This window comes from Doryrhamphus excisus, chromosome 14, assembly GCF_030265055.1.
Source record: "Doryrhamphus excisus isolate RoL2022-K1 chromosome 14, RoL_Dexc_1.0, whole genome shotgun sequence".
NCBI classification, from domain to species: domain Eukaryota; kingdom Metazoa; phylum Chordata; class Actinopteri; order Syngnathiformes; family Syngnathidae; genus Doryrhamphus; species Doryrhamphus excisus.
The window spans coordinates 7,824,439-7,845,540 of NC_080479.1; the positions used below are offsets into that span (position 1 = coordinate 7,824,439).

The 21,102-nt window shown below is 46.2% G+C and overlaps 1 protein-coding gene across 6 annotated transcripts in view; it reads left to right on the forward strand.

Annotated features, from left to right (window-relative positions):
* Positions 1–21,102, forward strand: part of ripor2 (RHO family interacting cell polarization regulator 2) — a 41,356-nt gene that overhangs the window by 13,996 nt on the left and 6,258 nt on the right. For 4 of the 6 annotated variants that reach the window (XM_058046316.1, XM_058046319.1, XM_058046317.1 and 1 more), the window contains 9 exons: positions 14,813–14,936; positions 16,934–17,092; positions 17,162–17,240; positions 17,316–17,339; positions 17,658–17,711; positions 19,693–19,842; positions 20,118–20,181; positions 20,282–20,325; positions 20,919–21,044. In XM_058046316.1, coding sequence (XP_057902299.1) covers positions 14,813–14,936; positions 16,934–17,092; positions 17,162–17,240; positions 17,316–17,339; positions 17,658–17,711; positions 19,693–19,842; positions 20,118–20,181; positions 20,282–20,325; positions 20,919–21,044 — 824 coding nt within the window. The other 2 variants (XM_058046318.1, XM_058046321.1) reach the window with 2 other exon arrangements.

Consider the following 21,102-nt stretch of genomic DNA (forward strand, 5'->3'; position numbering starts at 1 on the left):
TGTCGCATCAGCTGCTCAGAGCATGTGCCCGAATATAGTGCACCTTGCTGGGCCGCAGCAGGTGGCTCCCTCCTCTCTACACTCTGGTTCTCCTGATCGTAGTGATGTCATTATATTTGACTGGGACAAGTCAACAGGTACGCTTGGTCCAATACTGATTTCTTCCGGTCCTTCTTACCTTCAAGTGAGCACAAACTACAGTTCCATCTAAATGTCAAAAAGGTGACACATGAGACAAAAAATGTAAAAGTCATCCGTGACAACTAAACACTGTGACCACTTTGGAACCGGCTTCCTCTTCTCAAGTTATTGAAAAGCTGCCGTGTGTTGCGAGCAAACAGCAAGGAGTTTGTGCCCCCAGGAAGTGGCGGCATTAAGGCCTCGTGAGATGGACGGCGTCGTGTTTGGTGTCTAAATATAAAGTCAGGAAGGATGAAGGAGCTGCTTTATGCGCTGTTATAGTCCATTTTCAGCAGCAATTTGCTTTGACTCGGCTTTTGTTAGGATCTGCAATAGGATGCTTCTCCGTCGCCTCCCTGCCCAATTACCTGACAAAAGCGCTAATCGCTAAGCGCTTTGCCTTGGTGAGCATTCCTTCAGGTGCAGACGCTATTTGGCTCCCATTGAGCTGCAAACGAGATGCTTTTAGATCCCAAAAAGCCCAGAGGGCGAAGGAATCATGTGACGACGGGTACTTAAGACTTGCCGTCAGGGCTGTGATGAAGGGTTTTCACTGCGGCCAAAGTGCTCGTCTTTACTGTTTCTGGGCCGCGTTCTAACAAGCCACGAATGCAACAACCAGGACCCGACACGCAGGGTTATTTTGAGGAATGGCGGAGTTTGTTGAAGGCCGACATTTACGGCTCAGAGACAACCCGATGATGATTTTCTGTCCACATGAAAATGCAATGGCGGCTTGTCAAGTGCATGCCATAGCAGCAGGTGGCACTAGAACCCCCATTTGGCCAATCGCAGCCCTGGTATAAGATGTCATTTTCTCAAGTTTCAGCTAATGTACACTATCCCTCGTTTATCACAGTTAATCGCTTCCAGACCTGACCATGACTTTCAGCGAAGTAGGAAACCTTATTTATAAATGATAGATACGGTTTGTAACATTATTAGAGACCTCTAAACATTAACTAACACCCCTATAGTCAGCTTTACACTCATTACCCAATATAGTAAAAATAATGTTCGGTGAGACACACAAGCACCAGTGTGTGTGTGCGCACTCCATGTTGGTAGCGTACGAGTGTAGCCTGTAGCCAACACGTTAGCGCATATCTTCTTCATGGCTTGTGACAGTAGCACTCACTGACCTACTTTAGCCACCAAACTCTGCTACCATTATCATCTCATGCATTTTTCTGCATTTTATTTATACTAAAAGCGGTTCTCGCTGGGATTTTGTTCAGTGGTGCAGCACTCGGGCGTGTTTTGGAAGCGTGTCGTTGAAAATCATTGAAAAATGATGCTAGCGTTTAGCTCTATATCATATACAACAATGTCACAGTAAAGGAAAACTGCATTGGGGGGGGTTCGTTGCCTAATGTGGCCCACAAATCAAAAGGTTAGCCCACATTGTTATAAAGCAGGGGTCTCAAACATGCGGACATGCGGACTAGGACACTAGTTTGAGGCCCCCGCCTTGATATGAAAGTTTAATGTTAGTGCGGCCCCGCACAAGTTTGATATGGATGCTGTATGGTATCATGTACCCAGAAAAAATTATTACGTTTGATTAATGTTCATGTTAAAGGTTAAATAACTGTTAATAGTTATCCTCCCTATCCGTGTGGAAGTGGTAAGTTTTTGGCTATTTAAGTTTAAAGGAAATAACTTGAAGGCTACCGTTTAGGTCGCTAGCTCCCTAGTTTGCGAGTTAGCATGTGTCTCAAGACCCTGCAGTTGCGCAATATGTTGTAAATAAAAAGAGTATAAATGTGACTATAGTCGTGTTTTGTCATGTCTACAGGGCTCTAATAATGCTTTGTTCATTTTAATCTGAAAAAAATCATTTGTCTACCCACCAACTATATGTGGTTTCTTAAGTTTTTATTATTTGCCGTTTAATTATTATTGTTATATTTATTTACTTATTGCTGATTGATTGATTTTCTTTATTCTTGATTTGTTTATTTATTTTTCATCTTATTTTGTGCAGTAAAATAAAAATGAAGATATTTGAGAACAGTGGAATGTTTTATCAGAGCTTTTATTGTAGAAAATCGGAACCAAAGCACTGAAAAAGTTTGTATATTTTTCTGTTTTTAATAAATGCGGGTTTTTTTTTTTTGGAAAACCTGATGCGGCCCAGCCTTGCCCAGACCCTGGCTCCAGCGGCCCCCAGGTAAATTGAGTTTGAGACCCCTGTTATAAAGTGACTTTGCATAATGGAGGACCATTTGTAGATCAAATATTCCTAACCAATGCAGGAGAGGGCAGCATAGTTCCTTATACAAATTAGGCAAATGAAATTGAAGGTGAAAAGAGCAATAGTCACATTGATATAGTGCTTTTCTGGGTACTCAAAGGCACTGAATACACATATAGAAAGGGTACAAATACTTCCATAATACGTCACAATCAGTATAGAGCACGGCGGGATGACGCTTGCATTCCGAAGGGCAGGCGACGTTCCCACAGGCCTCTTGGGAGGAACATGCAGCAACAACAACCTGTCATTACACAGACCTCAGCAGTCATAGCATGGAGCCCGCTCCGCAATGAGGCCCGTTTCACACACAAAGTCCAGCCTGTGCAGGAAACAAAACCTCGCATGGAGCCGACAATGCCGCCATGCTTTGACTTTTGCTGCAGGAAAGCCCCCCCCCCTCCTCTGCCGGCCAATGAGTCAAAGAAAACAGGACGGGTAACCTGAGAAATGGCAGCACTCAGCATGTTTTGGTACGATCAGCTGTGCCTGGGTGTCCTTTTAACCTTCCTGCCCTCTCCCTCGCTGCCTGTAGTTTAGAAAGTCAGGTCCAGGGGTGGTGTTTTTCACCGCCAGCCAGGGGCAGAAGATGACGGCCATAATTACAGGACAGAGCTGAGCAGCAGCTGAGAAGGCTCCTCATATGTTCACCGTTTACGCAGATGACCACCTTTAGCGCATTTGTGGCAAATGTAGCGTATATCTGTGGTGTTTTTAGCTGGGGAAAAAAAGGACTCTAACCTGCTCTACTTGTTGCTAGGCTGGAGATTGTCATGCCCCAAAGCCTGATGTTTTTCAGTGGGAAAAAAGCACATTCCAGTTGAATTAGCAATGCTGTTTCCTTGGCAACTTGAGTGTAAATGACAGTTTTGGCGCCCCCTGTGGGTTAGCTTTGGAAAGTATTTATAACTGCCAATTCCAGTACTGGTCACCCATTGAGTGAGATCGACTAATACCAATCACATGGATTAACTGCATTTTTAAATGTATTTATAATGAGTGCTATTGGCCAGGGATTTTATTTTATTTTTTTGATCGGATCATTGCTAGCTAGCATCCGTGTCATACAGATATCCTCACTACATGGGAACAATTATTTGGTTGCTGATGGCGGCCATGTTTTTCAAATTTTACACGCAAACGCTTGTCAGTCCCCTAAACATGAGTGCCAAATTTCACAGCGATTCGCCAAAATATCTGAAAGTTACTGTGCGTATTGCGCAAAGATTTAAAGCTTTTTTCACCACAGCACCATCTACTGGATGTGGGGACTCATTACACTTAAATTCCCCTTAATGTAGAATCACCGCTCATCTTTTTATGAAGCTTTTGTCTTATCTAGTGGTGGCCTAGTTGAGGTTTTAGAAGGATGAGTAACCTCCTTGCGGCCTTTCTTTTAATAAGAGGAACAACCGGAACGGCAACGGAAGATCGGCGGTGACTCCTGCATTAAGATTAATTATGTCGCCCACCGCAGAGTCATTACGGAAGCCCTTCCTGCCTTCCCTAACGCCAAGTGATAGATTAAAAGCGACAAACCATTTTCTGCTCCCGTTGCTTCTCGGAAGGAATCAGATTTGCGAGGACTCTGCGGAACGGCGCGTCCAGTTATGGAGGGCAATTATGATGGCGGGAGAGCTCACATGGGAGTCAGTCTTCATCATATAAAAGACATTTTATACCGGATGCACCTGTGTGCTTCCTCACAGCGTCATTGTTTACACGATGAATGAAGCTAGCTGTATGGCGTGCCGTATAAATGGATATCTATGACTTGTAAGAATGAACTCCACATTGACTCAGAAGGTGACATCTGGTTCAGTCTGGTGCTCAGACGGGGATTCACCCTGCAGCAGGCGGGGTGAGGGGGGCAGGTGTGCACGTGCATCGGACCAGCCCCGCCTGCGGCCCTGCTGGGTGTGAGCCAATAGAAAACTGCAATCATAAAATGAGCCTTTTTATAAAGACAATATTGCTCATTTTTCATTGAACCTGGTGTTCATTTAACATGTTAATTAAAGTTTTGGTCGTTTGCACCTTATTAGACTGAGTACCAAATGTATTTAATTGAAATCCCTACTGACATGGCATTCCTTGACCAGTAAAAGTTTCTCATTTTCTGAGTGTATGGAGCCGATTCCAGGGAAATGTATCCACTATTTTCATTCAAACGTAGTTCATGTTAAGAGCAGGGTGATTTTTTTAACAGGCACACAAAGGACAAAGGCAGGGGACACACTCCGATCTTGATTCATTCTTGTTTCTGGCCCACTACCTCTGCCATACAAACACAGGAAGCACTTATGTACAAAAAGCGGTCTGGTCCCGCCCCCCGGTGCCATCCTCGCCGTCCTATTGGCTGGCGGTTTCCCAGGAGGAGCGAAACGAACACAAACTGGAATGTGTGGGAGTGGGTGTCTTTCACTGTTTGCTGTGCACCACCGACGCCGGAACACCACCATCGCCGACTTATATGAGATTTCATGTTTTTTTATGTCGTTTTTTTTAGCTGTGTGGAGAGCGCGAGCTACTTGTGACGTATGAATGAATGGTTGGATGGATTGATTGATTGATGGATGGCGAGGAGCAGGTAGACGAGCCCCAGAAACGCCGCTGAGGAGCTACTTTGTTTGATTACAAGGATAAAAAAACATCGACAAAAGGTGAGTTTAAAGTCAACTTTAGGAAGGAATAAAACGCGAGGGTTCGTCTCTTGGGGCAATGGGTCAGTAGACCAACGGCGGCTTTCACGGGCGCAAGGAGAAAGGGCAATTTCACTTGTCAGATACGATGTGGTGCGTTTAAGGCCATACGCATCCCACACGAATCTTGAATTATTTCCTCGGATTGTTATCGTCTTTGGTGTCTTTCAGCGTTGCAGTAGTACAACATCACTGATGTCAACCAACATGTGTTATGAGGTAATAGTTTGTGCGTGTGTACGCGTTTTTTTTTGGACGGGGCTTTTACGGATGCTTGTGAGATATGTCATCTATTAGCTTGTTTCCGGACCTTTTTTATTTAAGCACACTCCTATCAAGATGCTCTCATGAAGTTTTGGTGAGAATCCGCACACAAAGAGGGCTAAATACTGTCAGTGTCACATGATCGATGTTGAATTGAATTGAACACACAAAAGACTCATCAGATGTAGTTGTCTCGTGTAGCAGCTGTTTATGTTTTGTTCTTTTGGGTCCATAGTTTGGTTGTGGTTGCAGCATGGTTGGCTACCTGGACTCTGGAGACCAGGGGTGTCCAAACTTTGTCCAGGAAGAAAAATCCAGTCATTTGGGGGGCCATTTTGATATGTTTACTTTGTAAACAAGCTCAAACCAGATGTTATATTTATATAGATGCAAAGAATATCTACTTTTTGCCCTTTTTGTCCAACATTTTTATGATATACTGCATCCAAAGTATCCAAATGGTAGTTTGTCTATATGCATTGGTGTGCATACAGCATGTACACGTGCCCTGTGATTGGCCGTTAGTTGTCGTTCACATATCAGCCACCGCTGCCAAATCTTCACTGCTAAAACAATGGCATAACCGGCACAAAAAATAATAAAGGTGACATGCAAGTTGAAAAAAATACCAGTTTCAAAGCGAGACTGCATGACTGACACAAGGGCTCACTCTGTTTGTGCCGTTGTTCAGTGGAACAAACTCACCAAGGTGTTGTGGTGAGTTTGTTTGGAGGTGAGCGATGAGGAAAACGGCCTTGATGGAGGTTTGTGCCGACTAACAGGGCTGTTGTTTGAGTATTGTACAGTATTGTAGTAGTAGTATTGTAGTATTGCACAGGTCACTTCCAAGATGTCACCACTTTTGCACGTGTTAAATGCAGTTTTTCCCTGCTTTAATTTGCTTGTCGCCCTTTTTGTTTGCATGGTTTATCCTCTAATGGCGGCAGTGTCAACGTGGACGCTGAGGGATTTTGGCTTTTGTGTTGGAAAGGTGTCGTGAGGGGTCAAAGGTGGCTTGCCGTGCGGCGATACCACCCACAGTGGATGCTCCCGCCTGCCGGGGAGATAAGCGGTAGGCCCGGCTGCTCCATCAGGAGATGTCTCCACCTGCCAGGCGCTCTAATCAAACACCCTTGGAAAGAAAGTGAATTTGGCCGCTGCCTTTTTTAAACATTCCTGATCTCTTTACGTCGGTGGAAGCACACGCGTCTTCCCGGTGCAGCCTGGTCGTGTATGTAAGCGTGACAGATATTCAAGGCTAAATGCTTTTTCAGTGCAGCTTTGATATGGTGAAGTGGATGTGCTTTGCAACGCTGCCAGCCTGCTTGGGCTGTGGTGAGGCGGTTTGAAGCGGGGAGGAGGCGGGGTGCTGTGCTCAAGCCGAGCCAAGACGGGACTGCGGGGATGCAAAATACAGCGTCTGTTCCCAGACCCCCCCCCCCCCCCCCCCCCCCCAAACCACCTCCTCCGCCTTCCTAGCCTCCGTCCTTCTAGACGGCTTTTCATGCCCAGCATCAAGCACACATGCTCATTTCCACTCTTTCACCAAAGTCTCATTAAAGGAATTATGCCCGTGCGGTTTGGAGGAAATTCAGGCGTCTTTTTTTTTTGGAGGTAAAAGGGAGGAGGGTGTGTGGCTTTAACACAATTGTGAATTGTGTTAGGAATGACTGAAGTATTTTTCAGTCACTTTAAATAAAAGGTGCTGTCAAATGCTTAGCCTTAATGTGGGAATTCTACACTTTTACGCCCTTTTGTGTCTGCAACCCTCATGAGCTAGTTGAGTTAGTCCGGAATGGGCGTCTCCATGAAGCACTGCTGTGAGCTTCATCCACTTTCTGCCAGCAGTCACGTTTTCATTTGGACAGACGTGCCAACATGTACACATTTATAGTACTCGACCAGTCCAGGGTGTACCTTAAGTGCAAAGTCAGCTGGGGTAGACTCCAGCATACCACCCTCCCCTCTTCCCCCATACTAATAATAATGAAGGACGACCTTCAACGTCATGTACGCCCAAAATGCCGCACTTTGTAGCGTGTCAACATGGCACACTCGTCCTTCTTCTTGACCTTCTCGCCGCCCGCAGGAGCTTCTGGAACGTTTCCTGCCGTCCATCTGTTTGCATGTTTTTTTTAAGGAGGTGTTGTGGGCGAGCAAGGGGGGCTAGTAAATCTTAGACCCTGCATTCTTACATGAGGAGTGCCCTCTTTGACAGCTGATAGTTGTTTCATCAGAAAGAAAAATGTGTGGAAGTTCTCCATCGGGATGTGGACTGGAATGATTCCTTTCTGTGCACTGTAGCGTCACTAATTCATGATGCGTCCTATTAACTTGGAAGCTAGCGTCAGGCTATGTGGTATGGGACAGAAAAGCAACTAGTTCTACGTAAAGTAAAGGGGGAGGTGTTTGAGCGTTCATCCAAAGGTTCAGTGACACCAGACCCGTTTGAGTCCGAGGTTATCTCGTCTCAGGATGATGTTGGTCTGGCTTGTCCCGGCTTGCCACACACCCTGTAATCAGTGCTTCCTCAATCAGGAGGGTGTTGGTGGGATGGGGGGGACTTTTGGTTTTGTTGTTGTTGGGTTAAGTGCTATGTGGAGGATTTACCAGGGCACGATTAGCTGCAGGGGGTTTCGGAAGGCAGGGTGTAGCATTACCGTTGCTATCAGTCTGTAAGGATGGCTTGTCTTTTCACTTACCTGCCTTTAGTCCACCTTGAAAGCATCAGGGCCGTAACACAGGGCTGGCCAGTTTGCACCGGACTGGTCTTACAAGACTGGTCAGCTTGGGGGAGAGGAACTCAAATAACTGATTCTCAAACTGTGATACACAGGCTCCATTTTGTAGTACCCAGGAAGTAAATTAAACAAACGTGTGCCAAAAGCAATGCACAGAGTGAACCCTGATTACCAGTTACTAATAAGTGTAACAGGGTTTTTATTTTTCTGACCTCCGCCTGGAAAGGTTGTTTTCATTGCTTTTTGTTCATAGTTAATTGGGAAAAACTGCTAAACCTGTAGGGGAAACCTCATGATATCCTTTTGTTGACATTTTGAGGCATTTTTGGACGCATCTTCCTTGGTTTTGTGGTGAATAGTTTTATGTCCAGTATCGTAGTGGGCTGTTTGGGTGCTCATGCAATCTGTCACTTTGTTTCCCCATTCTTCTGCAGCCCCTCCCTTTCTGTTTGGCCGCAGAGAATTTGAACCTTTCCTCACCCCCTCCCTCTGTTATGGCTAATCAGCATTCATGTAATGTACTGTAGTGCGCATGGTGGAAGTGGTCCATTTTAATCCTTGTGGGGTGCTCGCTGTCCACTACAGGCATGCACCACATGTCCCTAGGGCCCCCCCCACGCCAGACGTCATGTGTCACATGATACTCTAGGCGCACCTCTGGCCCACAGCTGCTGGCTAGATGTAAGCGATTTAAGGGGTTGGGGGGCTAAGCTGATAATCTGTCTGTTTTCGCTATTTTGCTGCAGCAGGATGAACATCAACGCTTCATGTTGTATTTCTCTGTGTGAGGTGACACATTCCCAGTCGTCACACATCTTTCGAGCCATGTCGACCAATCATAAACCAGAAGAAAGCAGGTTTTGGAAAAGGCGCAGTGACAACATCGGCAAGTTGAGGAAAATGAGGATCAAACTGGAGGGAAATATTTAGTTGATGTTAAAAATCTTCGCTTCCAGTTTCCTCAGGCACCAAACTGCCTTGAAAAGTTCATTCATTCATTTTCTACCGCTTTTTCCTCGCGGGGGTTGCTGGAGCCTATCCCAGCTGTCTTCGGGCGAGAGGCAGGGTACACCCCGGACCGGTCGCAAGCCAATCACAGGGCACATATAGACAAACAACCATTCACACTCACATTCATACCTACGGACAATTTGTAGTCGCCAATTAACCAAGCATGTTTTTGGAATGTGGGAGGAAACCGGAGAAAATCCACGCATGCACGGGGAGAACATGCAAACTCCACTCAGAGATGGCCGATGGTGGAATTGAACCCTCGTCTCCTAGCTGTGAGGTCTGCGCGCTAACCACTCGACCATCGTGCTGATGATTGCTACACATGTCGTCAATATTTCTGCCATGTTTTGATACAGTTTGGATTTCCAGCAGCTGTCCTGCCTTTGCGTCTTGATCTCACACAGACACATTTTTTTGTAATGCTCTGTCATTTGTGCTTCCTGTCATAAAAGTTGCGGTTTTTCAGGTGGCAGGATGATGCGTGCTGCCACATGCCACCCAGGTTTGACCTATTTTTGGCGAAGACGATAACAAACTATGTTGGATTTAGCTTATTTAGTTAGCTTACCGTGTTTTGGGCTTACTGTAAATGCGAGGAGCGACACATGCTGTGTTTCTTAAAGAGAAACATATATTTTAGTGGGAATAATCTTCCTTCCGTAGGACACTGCACTTGTCTGATCACAGCGGCCACTATCAGTGAAAAGAATGTGCTAAAAATACCAAATGGAGCTGAAACAACTGACCTGATCCTGATGTTTGCGTAGTGGCTGCATTCCAGCATTGATGCTGCTGATCTTTCCATCCGAGTCGCCTCGTGGGCCACAAATCAAAATCCCGTTCTCATGCTGACCACATCATCACGCCTTTCTGCCTCTCTTTTTTTTTTTTTTATTTAACACGTCTGCAGCATTTAATTTGGTGTTTCCATCAGCCACGTTCTCCATCATAGTCAAGCCTCATGTTCTGCTGTCTCAGTGTGCAAAAATGTCATAGAAATCCATCTTAGGGGCCGTTGCCAGTGATTTCACGCTGCCAGAAAATGTCAGCAGCAGCTGGCAGAATGGAACTTCGGTCCGGACACGCCTCGGTTAATCTGGTCATGTGCTGCACGCTTTTAAAATGCCAGCCCGTATTCCTGCACTTGATGCCCCATCAGCACCGATGATGGCCCGTAATTAAAAACGAGCGAGGAATTATCTCCACATAGGAGATGCCTTGGAAAAACAAGCCGAGGAAGGAATTAGAGGACGTTTCCATTAATCATGTGATGAGATTAGACCAAATTTTCCGCTTTGACCACTGAGCTGATTCTTCTTTTGTCAAGTTTGCTCAAGAGATTATCAGAGTTTGTGTCAGGAAGACGAAACGCCACCCTCAGTTACGATGCAACCAGAACTAACAGGTAGCAAAATAAATGCTTAAAAACTAGTATACATGCAAAACGGTACTGTTTTATGCTGGTTTATAACCCACAAGGCATGCCAGGTAACTTCCTGTTGGATATGTGTTTTCCAGCATTTTGCCTTCTGGGATAAATGGCATAATTATGGACATTATATGCACAATATGGTGGGTTTCCCATCCAAAAAGTATTGCTTGAACACTAATATACATGCAAAACGGTACTATTTTATGCTGGTTTATAACCCACAAGGCATGCCGGCTAACTTTCTGGATATGTGTTTTCCAGCATTTTGCCTTCTGGGATAAATGGCATAATTATGGACATTATATGCACAATATGGTCGGTTTCCCATCCAAAAATTATTGCTTAAACACTAATATACATGCAAAACGGTACTATTTTATGCTGGTTTATAACCCACAAGGCATGCCAGGTAACTTCCTGTTGGATATGTGTTTTCCAGCATTTTGCCTTCTGGGATAAATGGCATAATTATGGACATTATATGCACAATATGGTCGGTTTCCCATCCAAAAAGTATTGCTTAAACACTAATATACATGCAAAACGGTACTATTTTATGCTGGTTTATAACCCACAAGGCATGCCAGGTAACTTCCTGTTGGATATGTGTTTTCCAGCATTTTGCCTTCTGGGATAAATGGCATAATTATGGACATTATATGCACAATATGGTCGGTTTCCCATCCAAAAATTATTGCTTAAACACTAATATACATGCAAAACGGTACTATTTTATGCTGGTTTATAACCCACAAGGCATGCCAGGTAACTTCCTGTTGGATATGTGTTTTCCAGCATTTTGCCTTCTGGGATAAATGGCATAATTATGGACATTATATGCACAATATGGTCGGTTTACCATCCAAAAATTATTGCTTAAACACTAATATACATGCAAAACAGTACTATTTTATGCTGGTTTATAACCCACAAGGCATGCCAGGTAACTTCTTGTTGGATATGTGTTTTCCAGCATTTTGCCTTCAGGGAAAAATTGCATAATTATGGACATTATATGCACAATATGGTGGGTTTTCCATCCAAAAATGTGCAGGTGGACTGCCCAGCATGACTTGCGGCATCCATCCATTTTTTATGCCGCTTGTCCTCACATAAAAAGCCTAATTAAGGAGATACATGCAGCGAAGCAACATGGCATATCTTCCTTCCCGTAGCTTAGCATAGCAACTGTAAAGAGGCGAGTTAGCATATGCGTTTGCTAGCACATGCTGACCTGTCACTCGTCATCACTTTTGTCTTTAGCATGTGTCACTCGCTACACAAACATTTGTGTTCCTTCAGGAATTTTCCGCTGTTTTTGTTTGTTTTTTTTTTGACTGCGCTACAAAGCGCCATTGTGGACACCTGCAAGAGAGCTGACGTCTCTTTTGACGGCCTTTGTGGCGTTGTATGTCGGCATGTTGACATCACGGGGCCTTCCAATCGAGGCTTCATGGTGGGAAACATGAGCTGAGCATATTGGTTGGGGGCGGCGGCGGGGAGGTTGGGCTCTGTTGTATTATTAAGGTGCTCCAATCTCTCGGAGACACGAGACGCTGTCATGCTCCAACACGCTGTCCTGTCTATGTCCTGTTTATGGAAGCAAAATGTAAGAATTAGTAAGAAGTAAGAATTCTTCAGTGATTTTAAAACATCATCTTTTTTTGTTAGACTTTCTTTATAGACATAGACTTTCTTTATTGTCATTGCACAATAACACAGCAGTGAAATTGCCAACGAAATGTCGTTGCCTGGCTCCCGTGTAATAATAAATAATAAATAATAATGTGGAGAATAAATAGATTACATCAAATATGAACAACAATGTTATGTGGAATTATGCAATCGCTGCAAGTGTGACGTTTGTGGCCATCTTTAAAGCTTACCTAGGTTGAATTGAGCATGTACACGTTCTGGGGGAGCAACACTAGTGTGTGTTGGAGAGTGTGTGTGTGCATGTGTGCATCCTGGCTGTGCTTTTACATAACCCACCACATCCCATTTTCTGTCTCCCGTTGCCGTGGCGAAGCAAATTTCTACCAGCATAGAGAATGAGATTGCCATTGTTAAGAAGTGCAGGCTCACACACACACACAAATGCACCCACACACACACACACACACACACAATGTCCCCACTAGTCAAGTGCGTTTCAGTTTTTGCAACTTTAGGAATGGTGGGCGATGTTTCTAAACCTTAAACTGAATATGAAATGTTCTGCACATATCCTGTGTCAAACTCAATGCTGCAGGGGGCCAAAGGTCAAAGCCTACTTTAAGTTGTTTCGTTTAAAAAAGCTCACACTCGCTTATTACCCCCCCCCCCCCCCCCCACACACACACACCCCCCCAAAAAACCCCGTCCACACCTTGTCCCAGGGTGTCGAGGACATTGTATGTGAGCACCAGAGGAGAAAAGGCCTGAATGGACTGACTGGCAGACTCATTCAGCGCATGAAAAGGCTGCCACTGGATGGGAACGGCCAACGTGAGCTCACTGCGAGCCGGCATTGTCGCGCTCGGGGCGAAGTGATGAGATGGCGACACCAAGAGGGCCTTGGACGCCATCTTTGTTCGTGGTGCTGTGTTTGTGCGCGGATCAAGAGACCGTGTGACGAACATTTGAAGTGAAAATGAGATTCCACCATCTGATTTCTGTCATTTCCTGTCTGCGTACATTCCATACCCCCCCCCCTCAGGTTTCTTGACATGTTAGGGACCTTTTGGTCCCTGTGCTACATAACCTGTACTTTATAAGGCCATAAATGGACATCCGCTGTGCCCATGTATCCAAACAGATACAAGGCTTTTCATGCTGTAGATGACCCGGCGGTCCTCGTGATTCATTCACTGAGTCACCGCCATCGGGGTCCTTGTGAGCTGCTATTATTAGCCAGGACAGTATTGGTCCATCTCATTGGCCAGTTGCCCCCCACCCGGGCTGAAAAACAAGGCTCTCTGTCCTCTCTTTGTGCCGACCAAAGGAGATGCTATCAGGTTGCTGGTACCTTGCTGGAAGCCAATGTTTTTCATCGCAAAGTAAAGTAGGAGCAGGGCAACATTAGTGCGTTGATCCATCGTCTTTCATTCAATTGTACACAAGCCTGGTTAAATGAGTGTTAAAGGTAAACAAGGGCTGAGGATTGTGATGTTGAAACCACATGGAGCAAGGGACAACTGTCCAGTTGTTGCTGTAATGACAATATAGACAACAACAATACCATAAACCACAATGGACTATTTTATGCTGGTTTATAACCCACAAGGCATGCCAGGTAACTTCCTGTTGGATATGTGTTTTCCAGCATTTTGCCTTCTGGGAAAAATTGCAGAATTATGGACATTATATGCACAATATGGTGGGTTTTCCATCCAAAAATGTGCAGGTGGACTGCCCAGCATGACTTGCGGCATCCATCCATTTTCTATGCCGCTTGTCCTCACATAAAAAGCCTAATTATGGAGATACATGCAGCGAAGCAACATGGCATATCTTCCTTCACGTAGCTTAGCATAGCAACTGTAAAGAGGCAAGTTAGCGTGTGCGTTTGCTAGCACAAGGCTGAGGATTGTGATGTTGAAACCACATGGAGCAAGGGACAACTGTCCAGTTGTTGCTGTAATGACAATATAAACAACAACAATACCATAAACCACAATGGTAAATGACCACTTATCAGTTAAAAATGACAGTGTGCCAAATAATGGTGCATGCACTTCCTGAGTATGCTAATCTTCCAGGATCCTTCCCTCCAAGACTGAAACTTCATCGTCCAAATTGTCCTCTCGGTCTATTTTCAGCCTCTTCCCCAAGCGTCCACGGCTTCATGTTGCTTTCACGCTGCTTTTTTTTTTTTTTTTTAACAGTCTGATGTTTGACAGGTCGCGGCTAAATACGGAATGGTTGTCTTTATTTATAGCAGGAGCAGATGAGATAACTGATCAATCTGTGTCTCGCCGTGGCGTCTTTGAAGGGGGGGGAACGCTGGCACGCTAGCCATCCATCACACTTGGCGAGTCTCACTTCACCTCTGCAAGTATGCACAAAGTCAAAAAGTGGCGGGAGTCAAGTTTCCTGACACCTGCATGAAAGAGCGGGCGCCGCTCGTGTGTTTGCAGCAGAGTGGCGAAGGGTCGGCGAGTCCAGGCCTGTCCGCCGCAAGCGGTCTTTATTGTCCACGGAGTGAAGCACTCACGCGTTTCTTCCTTCTGTCTCTTTGCAGGTGTGTCGTCGCGCATCCCAGAGATCATGGCGGCCGCCGGGACGCACTCGCCGGGAGGCCCCAACGGCATCATCCGGAGTCAGTCGTTCGCCGGCTTCAGCACGCTGCAAGAGCGGCGGTCGCGGTAAGAACCATGAAGGCAGGCTCGGGTCAGAAGGTCAACGGAGGAATGATCGCCATGTTCATGCTCGGCTCAGATGTCGGTCACATGATTGATTGATTGATTAGGGGTACTTCTACGTGAGCGGACATGAGCTAACATTTACCTGATTGTTATCCTGGCGTACATCCGTCCATGTGGGCTAAGTGATCCTTTGATCTCCAAGTAGTGATTTTAAAGGCATTCAGAAGTCTCACTTTGGCTCTTTTTGATGTTTGTTGTAAATTAGAGGCACTGCCGCACATAAACATTTGTACCACCACCAAATGCATCGTCAATTAAAACCCAAACAGTTTGTTTACACTAGTCAAAGATCCTCTATATGTGAGGAGCATGCTGATGGTTTTTAACGGCTTACAGCACAAACACAACGGCTAACGGTTGCTGTGTTGTCGGGACATGGTGCGTGTTGGCGCGCATGCGTGTCACCATGTGTCGTGTGCATTAAGGCGTGTTTGCATATTGCTCACAGACCCTACCTTTGAACCGAAGCCGTGTGTGCCAAGATCCGCTCCTACAGTAGAGCATGTGCGTGACCCTCAAGGCTGGCCTACATTTGTGGCCGTCGTGCTGCTGCCTCGGCCACCCTGCCGCGTTCCAACGAGTTTGGGGCTCGCCCGTTGCCTTGTCTTCCGCTGGGCGGGTGTTCATCACGCTTAAGGAAATGTCAGCTGCATCGCAGAAAATGAAATGTGGGGGTGGGCGGTGGATGCAGCTGACCTAAAATGGAAGGATGGCCTGCAGAAAACCTCGCTAAGATTAATTTTGCGGCATGAATACACACAAATGTACCGTATCGGCGTTCACAGTGCATTTATCCAATAGCATTGTCGCCAGTGTTAATATTTGAATTCCATTGACGGCTGCGGTATTTTTCCTTTCATTCAGTCACAATGTCAGTCAATGGCTAGCGAGCTGATAAGCCAACAACAATGAATCTCACAGCGTGCCAGGAGTGCCATCACCTCATTGGAGTTCCCTCTCCGTGTTTTATTACTCCACTCCAGCTCAAGATAACACACTTTTTAGACATATAGACATACGTATATGTATAGACATATAGACAAACAACCATTCACACTCACATTCATACCTATGGACAATTTGGAGTGGCCAATTAACCTAGCATGTTTTTGGAATATGGGAGGTAACCAGAGTACCCGGAGAAAACCCACGCATGCATGGGGAGAACATGCAAACTCCACACAGAGATGGCCGAGGGTGGAATTGAACCCTGGTCTCCTAGCTGTGAGGTCTGCGCGCTAACCTGGAATAAGATTATAGGACATTATGCATATAATTAGCAGACTTCCGTTGTGTTCGGAGCATGTGTCCAAATACAGTACACCTTGCTGGGCCAGAGCAGGTGGCTCCTCCCCTTTTATACTCTGGTTCTCCTGACCTGACTGGCGGGACACCAGCTGCTCTGAGCATGTGTCTGAATACAGTACACCTTGCTGGGCCAGAGCAGGTGGCTCCTCCCCTTTTATATTCCGGTTCTCCTGACCTCCGTAGCGGGGCACCAGCTGCTCTGAGCATGTGTCCGAATACAGTACACCTTGCTGGGCCAGAGCAGGTGGCTCCTCCCCTTTTATATTCCGGTTCTCCTGACCTCCGTGGCGGGACACCAGCTGCTCTGAACATGTGTCCGAATACAGTACACCTTGCTGGGCCACAGCAGGTGGCTCCTCCACTCTATACACTGGTTCTCCTGATAGTAGTGATGTCATTATTTTTCATTAGGACAAATTAACCGGTGCTAATTTGTTCAGTCCGTCTTATCTTCATGTGTGCACAAACTACAGTTAAAAATAAATAAAATAAAAATGAAAAACGTAGGTATAAAAGTGTTAAACCTAAGATGATGATGGATTTGTCTCACATTTGGGCTCTAGGGACACATCATTACAACTTGTGTGTGTCCGATGGAAGCAGCACTATATTTAAACGTGTGTATTTAGGTGTAACTCCTTCATGGGCAACTCTGCGGCGCAGAAGAAGCCTCAGTCCAAACCCAAGAAGCCCCACCTGTCTGGTCACAAGGGGGGCAGCAGCAGCTCCAGAGAGCCTCAGCCTAAAAGACTGGAGGAGGTTTACAACGCGCTCAAACAAGGCTTGGAGTGAGTATTCCGCCGTATTTGGACCTAACATGGTGGCAGGTGAGACGGATTGTGTTGTGCCCCCCACAGTGAATATCTGGAGGTTCACCAAACAGAACTGGAGAAGCTGACGTCTCTAATGAAGGACATGAAGCGCAACTCACGTCTGGTGAGGGACACTGAAGTCATGAATATGCACATCTGGATTACCTTGTGTATTAATGCCGTGTCTGCGCCCCTGCAGGGAGTGCTGTATGATCTCGACAAGGTGAGTTTTCAGAAGACGTTAAGTAACACACCACCACACACAGGTGATGACAGAGGGTGGAAATTGAGCTGCCGGGATTATAAAATGTGTATATTTCCCAAAGAAAAACAGCTAACCAGTCATTTTACAAAATTGCCATGTATTTAACGGCTATAAATACTAATTTGACATGGAGGCTGGGTCAAACTGGGTCAAACTGGGTCTAACTGGACCTGGCGGCGTCACGCTCCAGAGCCGTGCTGATGATTATGTTTGGCTGACGTACGTATGTCCCGTGTGTGGCTGCACGTGTTCTCAGTGGCTGTTGTTTGTCTGCAGCAAATCAAAGCCATCGAGAGGTACATGAGACGCCTGGAGTTTCACATGAGCAAGGTGAGTGCACCACGGGGGGGCGTCACAAGATCTCGCGAGATCTCATTTGTAGGCACGAGGCCTCGGATGATGAGAAATGAATCCATCCTCCTCTCTCACCTCCATACAGGAGGGAAGAGGTTTCACTCTGTGCATTGCTTCCAGCACCGTGGCGCGTTTCATCCGTAGAACAACGGCAACGGAGTGAGCCCTTTTATCCGCCGTTTAGCCTCTCTGTCTCGGTGGGTGGAGGCGGGGCAGAAGAGTGTAACATCGTGATGAGACATTTCGTCCATCACGGACTGATGCATAGCTGGTAGAGTCCGCGACATTGTTTCAAGATGTGTAGCGAAGCCTGAGAAAAGTTGCAACGTCTAAAGCGGGCCACACTTCTGTGGGGGGAAATGACTTTTCGAACATTATTTAAAAAGTCACATCACAGGGGACCCTTTAATCTTAATATCCAACTGCATGCAACAACAAAAACGATATCTTTGTTTTCATATAACATGAATATTTATATATTGTGCGCTTGTGTTCATACGCTGTCATTCAAAAAGTATTCGTACTGGCAGGTTGCTTGATCGCTCTTGGCCAGGTTGGCTTTCATCCTGGTCTTGTGGCCTCCTCCCAGGACGCATGTTAATACTTCTCTTCAAGGCCGCAACATGGCTCTTCCCGGTCCCCTTTTGTAGTCTGGTCCTCAGAATCTCTCTGTCGTCCAATCAGACGAGACCGCAGGCGATCAGAGCCCGGGCTCGTGCTGTTCCCAGGGTTGCCATGGTTACCAGAAGGCCAGCTTCTAAAGCTCCCGTGGTGTTAAAAGGACTGACGTTAGCGGCTCTTTTATATTGTTGTGGGAGAAGGCACCCCCCCCCCCCCCCCGCCCCCCCCGTCTACCCACGCAGGAAGGAAGCGTGCCGCCCCCCCCTCACCCCCCATGCGTGGATCTGGGTCAGGGTGGGTCTAGGAAGCAGTGGACAGTGGTCCTTGGAGACTGGAGTCAAGGAAAAGGAGGTCTGATGAGGCAGATTCAAAAATAGGCTGCTTGAGGAGCGTATCAGCTTGTGTGGTCCACAAATGCTGTTTTTTTTCTTTAGACAAACACACTGAAAGGCTTTGTGAAGCGCATGAATCGTCCTCTTGTTCTTTGCGGTCCTGCACTGAAAATAGATGTGAACGCTTGTAAATATTTGAAAAAGTTCAAGGCGGAACCGAGTGATTTATCTTGTCAGGGAAGGTCACACACCTTTTTAAAAGTAACAAATAATTTAAAAAAAGCACTCGTGCTGCTTGTTTACTAGACTAGACAAGACTAAAGACGGAAGCAACAGCGCCTCTGCTGGTTGCATTTGTGTAGTGCACCCTAAACTCTGACCTGAAGCTCTTTCATGTCAGAAATAGGAAAGCCTGTGGCTAATTAATAGCTAAAAGAACTACAGTTCCCATGATGCTTAGAGTGCCGAAACGGAAAGTAATGCATTTCTGCAATAGAAGTCACTTGCAATTTTAAAATCGTAAAAATGCTATGCTTTGAAAAAAAAAAGTTGAAGGCATCCATCATTGGCGGCGCTCCACAAGGCTTATAATAACCGTTGTGGTTTGCAGCGTGTCTGATAGCCTGGCCCAGCTGCCGCACACACGCCGCATGCTGCAGACGGCATAGGCCCAGCTGGCTGAAAAGCGGAGTTTAGGGGCGGGGGCTACGAGGGGAGAGGGTTTATGTAAGCGTTGACTCGCCCGTTTATCGGGTTGGCTTGGATAAAAGTCATCATTACTGAAGGAGACGTGGTGATTGGCGTTGGTGGTTCATGAAGAAAGGATGCTTGCCCTCTCTCGGAGCCGTGGAATAGCCCCCCATCTTGTCCCTCTTCTCCCCTCTGAATGCCACACGGCGAGCCGAGCATCGGTACTGCAAGCTGCGATCATCCTCCTCCTAGCAGCGACATTAGAAAGGGGACAAAACTAATCACAGCTTATCAGTAACGATGTTCCTGTGCAGGTGGACGAGCTTTACGAGGCCTTCTGCATCCAGAGTCGCCTGAGGGACGGCGCCAGCCGCATGAAACAGGCCTTCACTTCCTCCCCCTCCAGCAAAGGCACCAAGGAGAGCATCGCCGAGGTCAACCGACGCTATAAGGAATACACAGAGGTACGTCTGAGGTGGAGACGTGATCATACCACATCGTGTTACATGTATGGACAGACCAGGTATTTTCACTTCCTGTAGCTCAGGGGTGTCCATACCTTTTCCCCCGGGGGCTGCATACACGGCCAATGATAGGATGCCATTCTGATGATTTTAATGTTGTAAGGCAAGCTAACGTATACATGCCAAGACGTTGTGGCTACTGTACGGAACTAAAGAAACGTCCTGCAGCACATGGTGACAAAGAATATGCATGTGGCCTCTCTTGTCCTTCCCAGAACATGAGCGTGTTTGAGAGTGAACTGGAGAACCTGCTGGGAGAGTTTCACATCAAAATGAAAGGTTTTTATCCTGTTAAATGCATTTTTAAAATGTTTCTATTTATTTCAAATGCACCCTGCCATGAGCGTCCTGCTTCTTATGCCACTCCGTTTCTTGACAGGTTTGGCAGGCTTTGCCAGGCTCTGTCCTGGAGACCAGTACGAGGTAAGTCATTGGGATATACTGTATTAATATTTTGTTTTCAATGATTTAATATTAACAAGGAAAATGTCATCAAAAATGACATTGAAAATGTTATTTATGTTATTTCAAATTATTTGTTAGAATTAAGGGCGGCACGGCAGTCGAGTGGTTAGCACGCAGACCTCACAGCTAGGAGACCAGGGTTCAATTCCACCCTCGGCCATCTCTGTGTGGAGTTTGCATGTTCTCCCCGTGCATGCGTGGGTTTTCTCCGGGTACTCCGGTTTCCTCCCACATTCCAAAAACATGCTAGGTTAATTGGCCACTCCAAATTGTCCATAGGTATGAATGTGAGTGTGAATGGTTGTTTGTCTATATGTGCCCTGTGATTGGCTGGCCACCAGTCCAGGGTGTACCCCGCCTCTCGCCCGAAGACAGCTGGGATAGGCTCCAGCACCCCCCGCGACCCTCGTGAGGAAAAAGCGGTAGAAAATGAATGAATGAATGTTAGAATTAAATGATTTTTCATCGTTTATTGTACTAACATGAATATTTATAAATTGACAACAATACGCATTTATCCTTCTAACTTTTTGGTTTTTGATGGTCTTCAGATCTTCATGCGTTACGGTCGGCAGAGGTGGAAGCTAAAGGGGCGGATCGAGGTGAAATCCAGACAGAGCTGGGACGGGGACGAGATGGTCTTCATGCCGCTCATCAGTGACCTCATTAACATCAAGGTAGGCTCTTGTCTCTTTTAGTCTTGGTGGCGCCGCCTTGCCCGTGTGTGTTCATGGC